At 48.5% G+C, this 16,572-nt stretch overlaps 1 protein-coding gene across 1 annotated transcript in view; it reads right to left on the bottom strand.

The window, feature by feature from the left end:
* Positions 1-16,195, bottom strand: part of LRFN2 (leucine rich repeat and fibronectin type III domain containing 2) — a 36,818-nt gene extending 20,623 nt beyond the window's left edge. Inside the window, exon 1 of the mRNA XM_060021289.1 lies at positions 14,796-16,195. Within this exon, the coding sequence (XP_059877272.1) occupies positions 14,796-16,195 (1,400 nt within the window). The remainder of the gene's footprint in view (positions 1-14,795) is intronic.
* Positions 16,196-16,572: the final 377 nt, after the last annotated feature.

Here is a 16,572-nt window from a genome sequence, read left to right as displayed (position 1 = left end):
ATCGATAGTCAAAGCTTGGCGGAAAAGCAGCCTTGGGAACCAGCCCTTGGCACTGGCTCATAGACGGTGGCATTCTGACGGGTGGTAAAAATATCTCTCTGGTGTTCAGTGCCAGCTGCCGCCACCATCTCAGCTTCTAAGATCCTGTCTCCATGCCCAGGACCTCAGCAACCTCCACACCTGTCCACACACACACCCCAGGAGACAGAACACAGGTCACCCAGCCCCTGACCACTGGCCACCCTCACACCCACAAATGCCACCCCAATTGTTGCAGCCAGGCACCAGCAGAAAAGGCCCTTAAGAGCCACCAGAGAGGGAGATGTATTCTCAGAAATACTGCAGCACATTCCTAATGAGCTAATTAAACAAGAACATAAATAATTACTCCCTATCAGAGTGAGAGGACTTGGGGGGAGGGGGGGTGATGACTGAGGAGCTGGGACAGTGATGGGTGAGCTGTGATGCTCTGGAGGGGGAGATGGGAAACTCCTGTCCACTGTGGCTGTGGGTTGGGCCTCAGGGAGGTCCCCGGGCCAGGGAGATGGAGCCCCAAGGAGTCTGCCAGAAACATCATCACAAAATGCTGCTTTGTTCCCTACCTGAGTGTTTCCTGCTCACTGACGTGCCCACGCCCTGACCTCCCTCCGCCGTCATAACAAGCCCAAACGGGAAATTTTGGTGGAAGGGGTCGTTCCCCCCATTTTATGGATGTTGACATTAAGGATCAGGAGGGTCTCAAGACATTGCTAAGACCCCTGAAACTGTCCCCTACCTGGTCTCCCTGCTTCCACCCCTGCCCCGAGAGTCTCTTTTCCACTCAGCTGCCAGAACCTTCTTTCTTAGTCACGTCATGCCACTCTCCAGTGTTCAACCACCCAATGGCTCCCATCCCATTCCAGATAAAGTCCAAGGCCTCGCCATGGCCTATGAGGCCCTACATGGTGCAGCCCCATCCAGTTCTCTAACCTCATTCACTGTCACCCTTCCTCCAGACTCCCTGGAGTCTTGCTGCGTCTCCAGCATCCTACCCTAAGGGCCTTCGCACTTGCTGCTTCCCCTGCATGGCTCTTCCTCTCACTCCATTCAGGTCTCTGTTCCAAGTTCACTCTTTAGAGAGGCCACCTCTGACCACCCATGTAAAACAGCGGCTCCCCAGTCTCTGTCTCCTTACACTACTTATTTTTCTTCCTAGTGCACATTTAAATTTTTTCCTCCATAAGAATGGAAGCTCCTTGTAGAAAGCACTTTGCCTATCTTGTTCTAACCCTATGGTCTTGACTAGATTCTACCCCAAAGCAGACACAAAATAAGTATTTACTGATTGAATAAATAAAAGTCTAGATACCAAAAGTCGAAGTGTGATTTGTGCCTAGACTATCCAGTTCCAAATCCAGAGTTTTTCCACCACAGGTCATTTCTCCCCTCAGAACTTGACCATGGTTCCCCACTGCCAACAGGAGAAATCTTGAAGTCAGGAACAGAGCACTGGCTACAAACTCCAGCTCTGCCACCTCCAAGCTGGGGAACCTTGTAAGTCCTGTCACCTCCCTATGGCTCAGGGTCTTCAACTGTCAAATGGCAATGTCATACCTCACACGGTTAATGTACCAAATAAGAGAATAACTTACACAGCACATCTTTAAAACCATACCTAGAATGTAGTAAGGGCTCAGTAAATATAGCTATTGTGTGTGACACTCAAGGCCACCCTCTGTCTGCCCTCTTCCATCCTCTCTGAACAAACGTCTTATTATTTCCCTAGACCAGAGGGTCTCAAAGAGTGGCCCCCAGATGGACAGCTCAGCATCACTGCGAGAATGCATTAGAACTGCAGATTCTCCGACCCCACTCCAGACCAAATGAGTCAGAAGCTCAGGGGGGCTGGGCCCTGTATCAGCGTGCTAACAAGTCTGCCAGGTGATTCTGATGCGTGCTCAAGTCTGAGAACCACTGCACTAGAGACAGCCTTTCCACCAGGTAAGCCAGATGTGGTAGACTGAGCTGTTGGACCTGGTTCTTCACTTCTCTTTAATAAGATAAAACCTCCACAGCCTTGCCGTGGCCTGACAGTAGGTGATATGCAGGCCCTGCTTGGCCTTGTAACTTGCTTTGGCCCATGGGATTTAGCAGATGTAATGCCAGCAGAGGCTTGACATTTGCTTCTTCACCTGCCCACTTGCATTTCTGCTATCACCATGAGAAGAACATACTCTGGGTGGCCACTACACCCTACCTGGGCTCCAGAACGAGATACACAGAGAACATTTAAACCAGACCCAGAGCCTGGAGCCCAACCCAGCTGAGACCAGGTGAACTCCAACCAACCTGCAGACCCACAAGTAAGAAGATTCAATAGGTTGTATGTCATGTAGATTTTGAACTTGGTTGTCACGCAGCACTATCCTGGTGACACTGACTAATATACTGGGGCTCTCAGGGGTCCTTGACCAGGCCTGATCATTCCTGCCTCGGCCTCTTTATTGCTTCCACCTAAAAGAGCTAACCCCTCCCCTCTTCCTTCCAAATCCCACCTACTCCCCCGGACACAGCTTATACCTCACTCCACCTGCTCCCAGAAGCTCTGCCCCACCCAGCCACAGAATACACCCCTCCCAACCCAGGCATGTGAACGCACTTCCATTAGCTCATGAAAAAGCTCAAGTGTATCAAGTTCACCAAGCAAATTCATTTACATTTTCACCTTTTGGGTGGCTAATTACTAAGCTGAAATGCCCCTTAACTTAGTATCATCACTAACTAATTACCTGGTTAGAAGGTTAAGGGTCTTATAGTTCCGTGTGGTGTTTAATTTCTGAACAAGTACCTTCCTGACGCTGCAACAGTAGTTAGTTCCCACCCACATCATCAGCCCTGCAGCCACAGCACAAGTGGGAGCCCGTCTTTGGAGCCCACCCCAGCTAGAAATAGCTCTCCTTTGTAAATAGCTAATGAGCTTGTTCATGCGTGTTGCGTGTCTCCATTGCCCTGCTTTCACCTTGGGCTGGCATATCACAGTCTGGTTTTGTCTGATTCTGTGGGCTCACCACCCCCCACCACCTCTGAGGCTCTGAAGATGATGGGCATTAATCTGACTTCATGTTTGGAACCCTTCTGTCACCTACGGGGTGCCCACTCTCGTCACACACACACATGCCGGACCACAGGCCTAATTGGCAAGGACTCAGACAACCCTCTTGGCTTCTCTCTCTGTCTCAGTGTCTCTAGAGATGAGCAAAGAGCACGCACAGAGTGGCAGAAAATCAGCCCAGATCACCTTCCTTCCCAGGCTGGCCTCAGCTAAACTACGCACTGGCTACTGGCTCCCGGGATCTTGTGGGCAGGTGCCAGGAGACGTGGATGACACAGACGCTTTCGCCCATATGGCTCTGTGGCGGTTGTACTCCTGCCCAACATCCATCCTCTTCTTCTAACTCCCCGGCAGAGCCCTGATTTTATTTGGGAAAGCAACATGCCCGAGCAAATGACCAACTTTCTTGGGCTCTGATGTGGTCTGAGGAAATACAATGAGATGGAAGCAGGAGTCATCGGGTGGGACTTCTGGGGGACTCTTTAAAGGGGCTGACTCATCCAGAAGGTTGGTACCTGTCTTAGTTGGGCTTTCCCGGGAGCAGACTCTACGATGAAGATTTGAGTGCCAGTAGTTTAATTGGGAGGTGGGCCCAGGATTCTCTGGAATGGGCAAGAAAGGCCAAACAGGCTGTTTCGCTAAGCAACTTACCCTTGTGCGCAATCTGGGCTCAGTCCTACTGGGACCCTCTGGGAGACAGCACAGAACATGCCTCAGCTGTCCTTCTTCTTTCCCCCCGGGGGAGGAAGCTGGGGTATTAATCCTCCAACTCCCTCTGGCATAGGGTGGGGCTGCTCCTGGGGACGTCAACTCTGCTGCACTTCAGCTGCCCTCCCTGTGGGCTGGGCACACCTGAGGAAGTCCCAGAGGGAAGGGTCAGTGAGCCACATGTTGAAGACGGCAACTGACCTAAGAAGGAGCTTCAGTCCCTGAGGCCCATGGAACTCCCATACCAGCCCTGAGCTATATCCCTCTGGAATTCCATGACGTGACAGAAACAAACCCCCAATTTTGTCAAACCACTACAGTCAGATCTTCGCTACGAGAAGCACTTCACACTATCTGAAGATGCTCTTCACGTCTTACATCTTTTATCATTTCACAACATCCTTGTGAGTTATTATCATCCCCATTCCGCAGATGAGAAGCTTGAGGCTCAGAGAAGGAAAGGGAGGGGATAAGAGACCACGTCTGGAGCCCTGGATTCGATCCTCCTGGTATTAATCGCTAAGCCTCAGCTGAGGGGTAAGAAAAATGACTCCAGCAACTAAAATGCACAGGATGCTTTTGTTTCCTAAATGTTTCACATGCTTTATCTCTTTGGAGATAACCCCATTTGAAGGGGTTTGTATTTCAATGTTATAGACGAAGCAAAGTCTCAGAGTGGTGAGATGACCAGGGCAAGGTAGAGCTGGATGGGAAGCCAGGTCTCCTGACTTCTTCCCTCACCAGAAGTTCAGAGACCAAACCCCAGCTGTGGGATTTACAGCAGCTCTGCCCACCAGTACTGCCCATTCCCTAGGTGCAACGGCCCAATGCTGAACACACACCAGAGTCACCGGGGGAGCTTTAACAACACGGATGCCTGGGCCCCACCCCAAGCTGACTCAGGGTCCCTTGGAGAGAGGATACAGCTCCCCATGGATTCCGGTGCACAGCTAGGTTTGGGGAACACTGGGGTGGTGGGAAACCTCAGGCTCCAGGTCAGAATGCCTGGGTTTCACACTTCCCCCACCCACAGTTCTCCTGGAGCTGTTACGAGGCTGAAAGGAGCTGGCTGCTGTGAACGTGTTTGAGGGAAATTCTAGTTGTCAGGTGAGTGTTTGTGTTTGGTGTCATTCTGATGGCTGCCACCACCAGCATGATCCCCAAGTCCCAGACACTCCTCAAGCCTAACCCCTCCCTCTGTAAACCTTCTTTGGTAATTTCCTGGTGAGAAATAAGTAATATCCCCACCCGCACCCCCAAACCAACCAAATGTATATAAAATTAACAAGGAACTGGTTCTCTGGTTCTCACTTGCTAGAGGGGGAAAAGCCACATTCCAAAAGAAAAGTAGACTGGATGCGCAATTCTACTCCCTTTACTCCTGCTAATTATTTCTCCCTTCGAAGATGTCTTCAGACAGAACTTTTTGAGAATAAAGAGTGAATGACAAGTAGAGAATTTAGTCACTTCTGAACAGATGCCCTGAAGGTTTTTGAATCTGAGTGGAGTCATCTTCTTGTGCAGAGCAGGAGGGGCAGGATGAAAAAATGGTGATATGATTTGAGATGCTCTTGGAAGGCACCCCTGAAAAATGTCTCTCCTATGCACAAACTTGCTGTGGGTTTTGAAATTCCACCATTAGAGATTCACTCCTTTGGGTCTTTCAGAGTTTCCAATTGAACTGCGAAGATTTCTGAAAGGGGTGACACCTTATACTTTGATCTCTTAAAACTCTATCAGATTGTTTTCCTAATTTACAGTTCTCTTAGAGTAAGGTTTTGAAGAATGGAGCCACAAGAAGAAGCCTGGAGAACAGGGACGAAAAGAGGGGGCTAAGAAAGGAAAGTGGACAGGCTCCTAATAACAATAAGTAATGACATGTATCCTGTACTTCACAGTTGACTATGAAAGATGCACTTTCAAATAGGTGATCTCATTCAGTTCATGCCACTGTCTATATAACATATGCAGAAAGGAATCTCTGTTCCCATTTTACAGACAAGAAAACAGAGACTGACAGTGACGCAGTGTTTTGCCCATGATCCCAAGACTAGTAAATGGTAGAGTTAGGGTGCAAACTCAGGTTCTAGAAGTGCTAGCTGCCTCTTTGTCTTCTGTATATTACTGGCAGTGCATTGTGCCTAGTTTTAAAAGAACTACATTTCCCAGCCCCCCTTGCAGACATGTGTGGCCATAAGAGATATAAGCAGAAGTTATTGGGTAGAGTTTCAGAGAACCTCTTCCCCTTTGCCCCCTGGCTCGTCTGCTTTTTATCTTTCCTGCTGTATAGAAAGGAGATGTGAAAGCTAGAGTGCCAGCAGCCATTTTGCACCATGAGGGAACCTTAAGGACAGAAACTGTGTGCTGAGGATGGCAGATGAGAGAGGTAGGAGCTGGGCCCTTGGTGGCCATGCTTCCCAGAAACCCAGGCTAAACTCTCTTCCACTGGACTTCTCTTACACAAGAGACATAAACCCTTATGAACTTAAATCTCATTAGGTTAAGTTTTCTATCCATCCTAATTGCCACGGCTAGGCCTTAGAGATGTGGGGAAAGCAACTAAAGCTGGAAGAGAAAATCTCAGCAGACTCCCAGTGGGTTACCCCATCCTTCCGAGAAAAAGAAGTTATAGTTGGTGCCCCCCAGCCCAAGTCTCCAGCCTTAAGGAAAACTCCTTGAGGTATCAGTGAGATGTGCCCCACAGCATGGTACCTGGCATTGGATGTAGGACACCACATTTCTAGTCTTTGCTTGTGGAACCTTGGGAAATCCACTCAATTCACTAAAGACGTAGTTTCACCATCTATAAAATGGGTATAATATTGGTCCTGTCCATCTCCACTTGTGGACATCAGATTTCTATTGTCAAGCAATGTAAAAGAAATTTAGAAAAATATAAAACCCAAGGCAGGCTGATCTGGCTCTGACCAGGGAGTTGCCAGGGATCTTTCTACCCCACACACCCCAATTTCCTTCTTCACACCTTTTTTTCCTCTGCCTGTCAGGGTTCAATCCACTGTTTCAGGAGAAGCTGAGATGTCAAAGAAGCAGCTGAGTCAAAGAAACTTCCCCCTGTATAGGTGTCAGGTTTTGCATATGGCATGACCCTTCCTTTAGGGAGCACCTGTCCCTAGCAGTTTCTTCCCATATCCACAAGATCCCAGGTTCATCAGTAAATTTGCCTCCACCCCAAGGTGGGGAGGGCTACATTTTCATGGGGTAGGGGGGACCAACTGAGGTGTTGATTCATAAGATCCTGATGGGGTAGAAACTGGCTGAATCTGCCATTTTATTTTTTCCCCAGAGGGGAAACAGAGCAACAGTTAAAAAAAAAAAACAAAAAAACAATGCCCTAACCCCAGCCCTGCAAAACTCTGTGGGGTGGTTCAGTCTCCCCCAAGGTGGGGAGTGTGTCTGACAATCATGGAAGAATATGGCATGGAAAGGGGGGTCTGAAGATAATTGGGGGTCGGGGCATGGAATGGTTACTATCTTCTACTACCTTCAGGTCTCTTGCCTCATAATCCCTCACGTTTTCTACACGGAATTGATGACAACAGACTAAGCTGCACGAAGACAAGGCTGCATCCTGGCTAATTCCACACTGTGCTATAGAAGTATGCTGGCTGTTCCCCTGGCCCTCCTGGGGACTGTTCCAACATCATGCCTGGAGGCAAGTGTTTGTGAATGTCATTTGGGCTGCTAATGACATGCAGGGCACTTAACTTACCATGTCACACGGGGGATGAAGCAGAGCTGGGATGGGCTTCTGCTTTCTCATGCACGAGGGGAGGCCCCCTTCTTTCTGACTCCCCTCTCGCCATCCTTCCTCTTCCCCTCAATGACTCCTCCCCACCCCCCTGACACTGCCCCCATTAATGCCAGCCACTTCCTGAAAGGGCAGGCCCTGGGGCAGACAGATGCGGGAGCTGGCCCTCCCCAGTCACACGGGAAACAGGCCAGGCCCTACTTGTGGACTGTACGTGTCCAGCATGACCCAGGGCTGCCGGCAGGGCTCAGCCGTGTGTACTCAGGGAAGGCAAATGGCTTGGGAAGTCAGCAAAAACCATTAGATAATTAGGGAGCTAATTATCTGATTTAAAAAAATAAAAGCGAGACACTATTTCATAGCCAAATTCAAATCCTGAGTTATCCATGGCTTGGAATTAGCCATGTCTCTGCTCCCCCTTCCTGGTATATAGAATGGAACCTGATGTTTCAGACACAGCTCACAGCCCCCAGGGCTTCTGTAGGCCCATGGTGTTGGTCAATGGTGACCTGTCAATGACGTGTCCAATCTGGCTGGACAACTGAGCCTCCACCAAGGTCCCTGTCTGTGGCCTCAGGCCTCAGGGCTTAAACCCCTATGAGACAGGGCACCCTAACCCTGGGAGGCAAGATGCCATGTGGCCCCAGCTGGCTAAAGCAGGTGGATTTAGCAAGTGTGGTAACCATACTGTCTTGATCATGGGATAATAAGAAAACAGAGCCATAGACCATCAGGGTAGGCTCACTTAAGTCAAATGTTACAGTTAGGCTGACCACTCAGCATCCCTGGCATGGAGTTAGTCGGGTTCTACTTGAACCCTTCTGGTACGGGCAGCTCACTACTTTATGGCAGCCCTTGCTTATTCTGCTGTTGGGCAGCTCTGATGTTCATTTCCATTCTGTTCAGTTCACCAGGTGTTGACTCAATAGCTGTTGTGGGCCAGGACTTACTAGGAGCTAGGGATCCACAGATGAGTAGGTATGAATAGCACATGCTAGAGAGGAAGAAAGACACAAGCCATATCATTTTGCAGCCAGATGGAGAGCAATGAGAGAGGTAGGTACAGACGCTGCTATTGGAAATTTTTTATTGTAATGGGTCAGTGCCTGCTTTCGTATGTGTGTGTGTGTGTGTGTGTGCGTGTGTGTTCCTCTCTCCTACTCATACATTCTTTGAATAAATTAAGGGATATATGACTCCTTTCCCAAATCCTGTCATCTCCAAGGTAACCTCTGCCCATCTCACAAGATTCTAGAATCCCATTCTCATCAACGGATCTCTGGATATATTGCCATTGGTAAAGATAATCTCTTGAGACTCTGTCATCCTGTATTAAACGTGTTACAGCTCCACTCCGACCAGCTTGGATGATTCAGTGATTAAAATCGTAACCTCCCATGATCTGAGCACTTCACCTCTGTTAACACAACCCAAAATTACAGGAGTCTTTTGGCAGCTCCATCACCTTGCGGCCATGATGTCCTTGAGATCAGCTAAAACTCTGAGCCGATGCCACACAAAATTCCAGTCAACCCAGATGTGCCTCACCTTGAACTCATGCAGTTGAGTTTTTGAACCGAAAGAGAACACATATTTTCTGTGTCTTCATCCATGTCAATAAGAAAACATACTGAGCAGTACAGCATGGGGGCAGGTATGGGCACAAGGCAGAGGCTTTCTCCCATGCTCATATCAATTTGTTAAGCAACCTGATTACTTGACCAGTTACAAGTCCACTTCACCAGTTCACACGTCTCCATTTTGGCCCAAACACAGGGTAAGATTTTTGTCAAGTGTCCTTTACAATTGTGATGTGCTCTGTTTATGGCAGTGAGTCACAGCCATAGAAACTCCTAGGATGTTTTCCAACAGCATCTATCACCGCAGAGGTTCTGGCCCACTTCCCCCTTGGAGATGCATAGGGGTGAGGGTCTCGTGGAGAATCCTGTGTCAGGAGGGATGTCACTGAGGAGGGCTGCCCTCGTGAATGACAAGGAGGCAGATTGAAAGAACTACTGGGTCACAAACTAGTGAATATAACAAAAAAGAAACAGACTCACAGATATAGAGAACAAACTAGTGGTTACCAGTGGGTGGGAGGGGCAAGATTGGGGTAGGAGATTAAGAAGTACAAACCATTATGTTTAAAACAAGCTGCAATGATATATTGTACAACACAGGGAACATAGCCAGTATTTTGTAGAAACTATAAATGGAATATAACCTTTAAAAATTGTGAATCAGGGCTTCCCCGGTGGCGCAGTGGTTAAGAATCCACCTGCCAATGCAGGGGACACGGGTTCGAGCCCTGGTCCTGGAAGATCCCACGTGCCGCAGAGCAACTGGGCCCATGTGCCACAACTACTGAGCCTGCGCTCTAGAGCCCGCGAGCCACAACTACTGAGCCCATGTGCCACAACTACTGAAGCCGTGTGCCTAGAGCCCGTGCTCCGCAACAAGAGAAGCCACCGCAATGAGAAGCCCGTGCACCGCAACGAAGAGTAGCCCCTGCTCGCCACAACTAGAGAAAGCCCGCGCACAGCAGTGAAGACCCAACACAGCCAAAAATAAATAAATAAAATAAATTTATTAAAAAGAAAAATTGTGAATCACTATGTTGTACACCTGTAAATTATGTAATATTGTACATCAACTATACTTCAATTTAAAAAAAAAAGAAAGAAATACTGGGTCATAGTGTCCCCTGAAGACAGCTGAATACTTGGGCAGGATTTGTCCCCTGGAAACCCATGCTGGGTCCTGGCAACCAGCATTCTTTGCCAAGGGCTTATAGCCATCTGTTGAGCAATTCTGCCCAGCCTAGCATCCTATGCTCTATGGGGTCTAGTCTTCAAAAGGAGACTATCCACCCTTTTCCCATCTTGGGCACTTCTCTTTCCCTCCATGCTGTCTCAGGCCCACCCCCATGGGCTTGGGAAACTCAGCTAGTGTCCTCTAGTCCTGGAATGTGACCCTTTGGGTACGTGTGATGTGTCTCTGTTGGCCTTGGTTTCCTCCTTGAGTATTGGTCTTGCCCTTCCCATGTTGCCTGGATTCCAGTTCTGTCTCTGCTACTTTCCATGTAACACCTTGGGCAAGTTTCTTATATGGGAAGTGGAATAACAATAGTTCTCACCTCCTGGGGTTTTGAGAAAACTCAATGAGTTAGTACCCATAGGGCCCTCAGAATAGCGCCCGGTTCAAGTAAGCTCTCAGCGCAGATGTGTACCATTATTGCTGGCCCTGTTCTTGCCGGGGAAGGTGGAGGCCAATTGGAAACTGTGCAGCTTTCCCTGTGGCTCTTGTCTAGTCCTCCTGCAGCCTCCTTCCTAACCAGCACATTTGTCCTTCCTGCTGTGAACATGGATTAAGAGCCCTGCCCTCTGTACAGTGTGTGCTCCTCTCTAATATTCATCTTTGGATAGAAGGCTTTCTGCCCCTCTTTTGTACACATCCCTGTTGAAGGGATGTTGAAGGCCCAGCGTGTCACAGAGCCACTGTGCAGCCCATTGGTGTCTCTTCTTTCTTATGGGGACAGTTTGCTTTCTAAAAATCCACTGTATCCTTCTTGGAGTCTCCCATTTGTCCTAACAGCCAGCTTCACTGTTTGGGTGAGGGCAGCACAGCCATGGTGGCTAAGTCTAGGCACTGAAACCAGAGGCCTGTGTTCAGATCAGTCCTGCCTCGTTCTGGCTGCACAACCTTGGGAGAGTTTTAATTCTCTTGGTCTTTTATATTTCTTGGTATGTCCAGGAGATTTAAATGAGATATTTACTTCTTGGAAAGCTACATTGAAACCCACAGTAAGCTGGCAATAATGTTGTCTGGTGATTGCTGTTACTATTATCGGGCTACAGACTCACGCTGTCCTTTTTCTCTAAATTTTGGAAATCCAACTTCTTAAAGACTGAATTGTATATCTAACCATACTCTTCCCGTTTCTCGCCCAGGATGGCAGACAAGATAATGGTCTCAACTCTCACCATTACTGTTACTACAACCATCACTATTGCTAATAACAATAATAATAATAATTTGTATTCCTTGAACACGTACTATTACGTGCCTGCACTGTTTGGAGAGCTTTCCATGCGGCTTCTCTTCTAATCTTCAAGACCACAATAAGGGGAAATCTGCATTTTTTCCCTAAGATTTCTGATGTTTCCATTTACTTCATTTTATTGCACGTTGCTTTATTGCACTTTGCAAATATTGTTTTTTACAAATTGAAGATTTGGGGCAACGCTGCATTTAGGAATTCTATAGGGGATATTTTTCTAACAGCACTTGCTCACTTCATATCTGTGTCACATTTTGGTAATTCTCGCAAAATTTCAAACATTTTCCTTATTGTTCTATTTGTTATGGTGTCTGTGATCAGTGATCTTTGACATTACTACTATGACCCACTGAAGGCTCAGATGATGGTTGGCATTTTTTAGCAATAAAGTATTTTTTAGTTAAAGTTTGTACTTTTTTTAGACATAATGCTGTTATACACAATAGACTACACTATAGTGTAAGCATAACGTTTATATGCACTGGGAAACCAAAAAAAATCACGTGGCTCGCTTTATTGCAACATTCACTTTCTTGGCGTGGTCTGGAACCCAACCCAAAATATCTCTGAGGTGTGCCTATATTTCTACCTATAAAGCTAGTGTCTCCAGGATCTCAATCACCAAATAAAAGCACTTTGAATTCAGCTTTGAGTGACTTCAGAAGTACACCTCCGATCCCTCCCGCGGCCCTCGGAGGGTTTCTGAGACCCCGAGGGAGGGGTACCATCTTGGCCACCTTGGCTTGCTGCCACCTTGATGCCAGTATCTCCCCCTCACAAACCGCATGTCCCTTCATCCTGCGCCTTTGCAAACCTCAGAGCTGGTAGCTTTTTGCCTTTACACTTTATATCAAAGTCGAAACCATATAATAAATTCACAAGTGAAGAAATATACTTATTTTCAAAAGGTCAACCTCACAAGGTATCAAAGAAATGCAAATTAAAGCAAGGTCCATTTTTCACCTATGAGATTGGCAAAAATGAAAGTAATTATATATTCTATAATTGGCAAAGGTGCGGTCAAAATGGGCACTGTCACCTTCCACCGGTGAGAGGATAAATAAATGTTTATATGCAATGTACAAAGGTTATAATTTACCCGTGAAACCAGTGATTCAACCCTTAAGAAAATATGCTAAGGAAATCACTGAAGTTGCACAAATGTATTTATGTACAAAGATACATCCATTGCTGCATTACTTTTTTTTCTTTGCTGCGTTACTTTTAATATTGAAAGATGGAAACAACCTAAATGTCCAACAATAGAAGACTGATTAAATAAATTACGGTATAGCCAAATGAAAAGTACTTTAATACCATGGGATCTAAGCAAGCTACAATGTTGAGTGGAAAGAATTAAGAAACAAAAGGACACACTAGATTGATCATAAGTATTATTTTGAACTGAAATAAAACTTAGAGGCCAAATGCTCCTGGTAAATTTTGAGTGGTGGGATTACAGGTCATTTTTTTCTCTCTCTTTATCATTTTGTCTATGTTCCAAATTTTCTACAAAGACTATTACTTTTATAAGTAGGAAAAATATATATGCAGATTGTTTAATTTCATATATATATGAATACATAACATATATTGTTTAATTTCATATATATATATATATACATATGACATGCATATACTTCAGTTAAGTTCTAATGTTGTTTTCTCTACATCCTGAGAATGAAGCTGTTCTACAGACAAGCTACACATATGACGCCAGGTAAGGGAAGTTCCTTGGCTCCTGCAGCTTCCATGGTGTACCCACCCTCCATCTCATGGACTCCGTTTGGTGAATAAATGCCTTCCTTTCCCCACAGCTTCCCATCCAGAGACCGATTCATCAACTGAGAAAGTCAGAGTAGGAAGAAACCTCATTGACAGATCAAGGTTCTTGACCTCTCTTGTACCATGGACGCTTCAACTGTCTGGTGAAGTATATGGGATCCCCTCTCAGAATAACCATTTTAAATGCATACAATAAAACACACAGGATTTCAAAAGAAACCATGCATTCCTTGAGCTGTAAGATTCTAGGCCATGTCTGTCATGTTCAACACAAGCTGAGGCTGGCCAAGAAGGAAACACACCTGTGGTCAGCCCCCGACCCTTTGGCCTGGACCCATCATCTGTGGGCACCTCCCTCCCTCCGAAAAACGTAGGCAATTCTGTTGCAGCTTTTCAGTCTTAATCTCCCTTTCTATCAGCCTAGGAAATGGCCCTTTGATTATCACAGAAGGAGATGAACATCAGTGTCTCCATTTCCAGATGAGGAGACTGACACCCAGAGTGGTCAGGATAGGTGGGCAGGATGGCCCCACCTCTAATATTCAGTAGGCTCACATGACCTGCTCTGGTTAATCAGAGCTCATCCAGGGCTTCTGAGAGACCAAATGGGACATGAATGCTCTTCTCCTTCTAGGGCTGCCTAGAGGAAAGAGGTTGTCTGAGGGTGAAGCCAAACCAGAAGAGAAATGAAACTTAGGGAAGCTAAGAAATTGAGAATGCAGGATGTTTGTGGGGCCTTTGATCTACCCTGAGGCAGGTCCCCAAGTTTTCAATTACATGAGCCAACACATTACCTCTCCCTTTTTCTTTTTTTCAGCCAGTTTGAATTGAGTTCAATTACCTGCTGACCAAGTCAGGTGCAGATTATCCCCATTTTACAGATGAGGACAACTGAGGCAAGGCAAGAGAGTTAAATGACTACCAAGTGGCAGAGTGATGATCTGAATTTTACACCTCCTGACCTTAACCGTGACTGCCTACAAGTCCAGGTGAAGGTCAGGTTCATCCCTCCTTGAAGGAGTCAGATTCTTTGGCCAAGAGTTCTGCTCATTGTTATTGTATGCCCTCCATCTGAGGCTCAAAACAGAAAGTTCTGAGGCTCACAGCCACGAGCCCACCTACCACAGTCACGGCCCTGGGAGGTACGGTCCTCCGACATACACCTCTCTTTGGGCTGCCCATGTGGGGTCCCGTCTTCTTAAACTTGTAGGTAATGTTCATTCTACTTCCTCTCACCTGCACAAATGGCGCAGTTTGTCCCCAGAATCCCACAGCCACCTCTGGGGAGGTGGGGCATAGGTGGGAACAGCTCAAAACCCTCCCCATCATTTCCTCCTGGTCCAGCCAGACACCTCCCTGTGTTGCCACAGTCCCGGGCTCACCTGTAAATCAGTACCTCATCGTCGGAGCAGTTGTACTGCAGCTGGTACATCTTCACCCGGGGGGCGGACTTGCTGACCGACCACTTGACCAGGGCCGAGGTGGTGGTCACATCGGACACCAGCACAGCCCGTTCCGGGGGGCTTTTGGGAGGCTCCCCGCCCCCACTACCTCCACCTCCCCGGCTGGTCTTGCTGGAGCCAGTGATGTCCGAGAGGCGGGACTTGGGGGACGCCGTGCGGCCGGTGCTATTGCTGAGGTGTGGCAGCTGGACAATGGAGACCTCCACTGTGGCCGTGGCCTCCCCAGCGGCGTTGGCAGCGATGCAGGTGAAGGCACCGCTGTCCTGAGACGTGGTGATGAGGATGTCCAGGGTGCCATTGTCATACACGGCAGTCCTGGAGGAGTTCCCCACCAGGCGGTCATCGGGGGCCACCCAGTGGATGAGGGGGCTGGGGTCCCCGATGGCCTTGCACTTGAGTGTGGCCGCCTGGCCCTCCAGGACCAGCAGCTTGTGCGTGTGCTGGGTGATGAGAGGCGGCTCGCACACAAACTCCTCCTCACGCACGTGCCAGAAGTAGCGGCCCTTCAGGCCCCCCGGGGAGCCACAAGTCTCCAGGTCATCGTCCCGCTCGAGCCTCCGCAGCCAGAGAAGCTCGCAGTTACAGTGCAGTGGGTTTCCCCCAAAACTAAAGGACAGGGGCGGAGCGAAGGGCGTGGCCGTCAGGGCGGAGGCCTGGGAGTGGGCGAAGATGGGGTCCGGGGGCAGCTTCTGCAGCCGGTTGGAGGTGAGGTCCAGGCGGGCCAGTTTCTGCAGGTCGGTGAAGGTGCCCTCGGTGATGTGGTCCAGCAGGTTGTGGTCCAGGCTCAGCTGGTGCAGGTTGACCATGCGCCTCACGGAGCCCCAGGGCAGGCCGTGGAGGTTGTTGTAGGAGAGGTCCAGATCCTCCAGCGTCAGCAGGAAGTCCTCGAAGGCCTCGTCTGCGATGCCTCCCAGCTGGTTGTTGTTCACAATGAGGTGCTGCAGGTTGACCAGGCCCCGCAGCGTGTCCTCCCCGAGGCTGGGCAGCCGGTTGCTGTCGAGGTGCAGGGAGCGCAGGCTCTCGAGGTCCAGGAAGGAGAAGGGCTGGATGTGGCTGATGGTGTTCCTGGACAATGTCAGGTCCACCAGCCCCGTCATGTTGGCGAAGTCCTGGCGGCCGATGTGGATGATAAAGTTGCCGCCCAGACGCAGCTCCACCGTCCGCCGGTCGATGTCAGGGGGTACGAAGAGCAGCCCCTTGGAGGGGCACAGGGTCCCCAGTGACTCAGACAGGTTCTGGCAGACACAGTACTTGGGGCAGGCGTCGACCACGGTAAACGCCATGACAAACGCCAGCAGGCCACCAAGCAGGGTCTCCATGGTCTGGTCACTCAGGCCACGGCGCCTGGAAGGGAGGGACACAAGGTCAGGGTCAGGAGGCGACTTCCTAAAGCCCAGGCCCAGAGCTTCCTCCCTCACACCCACCCCCGCCTTGGGGAGCAGTAGAGTAGCATCTGCTCACGCAGGTGTAATCTCTTCAACCAGTCCCTCCAATACAATTCCACTTTTTCCTTTCTCCTTAGCTCTTATCACCTTGGAACAGACTATTTAATTACTTATTAATTATGTTTATGGAATATTTTCTATCTCCCTCACTAGAATGTCAGTTCCATGAGGGCAGGTACTTTTGTCTATTTTGTTAATTGCTATAACCTGCACATCTAGCACAGTGCCTGGAACATAGTAGATGCTCAATA

Source organism: Delphinus delphis, chromosome 10, assembly GCF_949987515.2.
Source record: "Delphinus delphis chromosome 10, mDelDel1.2, whole genome shotgun sequence".
In the NCBI taxonomy this organism is placed as follows: domain Eukaryota; kingdom Metazoa; phylum Chordata; class Mammalia; order Artiodactyla; family Delphinidae; genus Delphinus; species Delphinus delphis.
The sequence above is the reverse complement of the archived record's forward strand: the minus strand, read 5'-3'. Positions and strand labels throughout refer to the sequence as shown.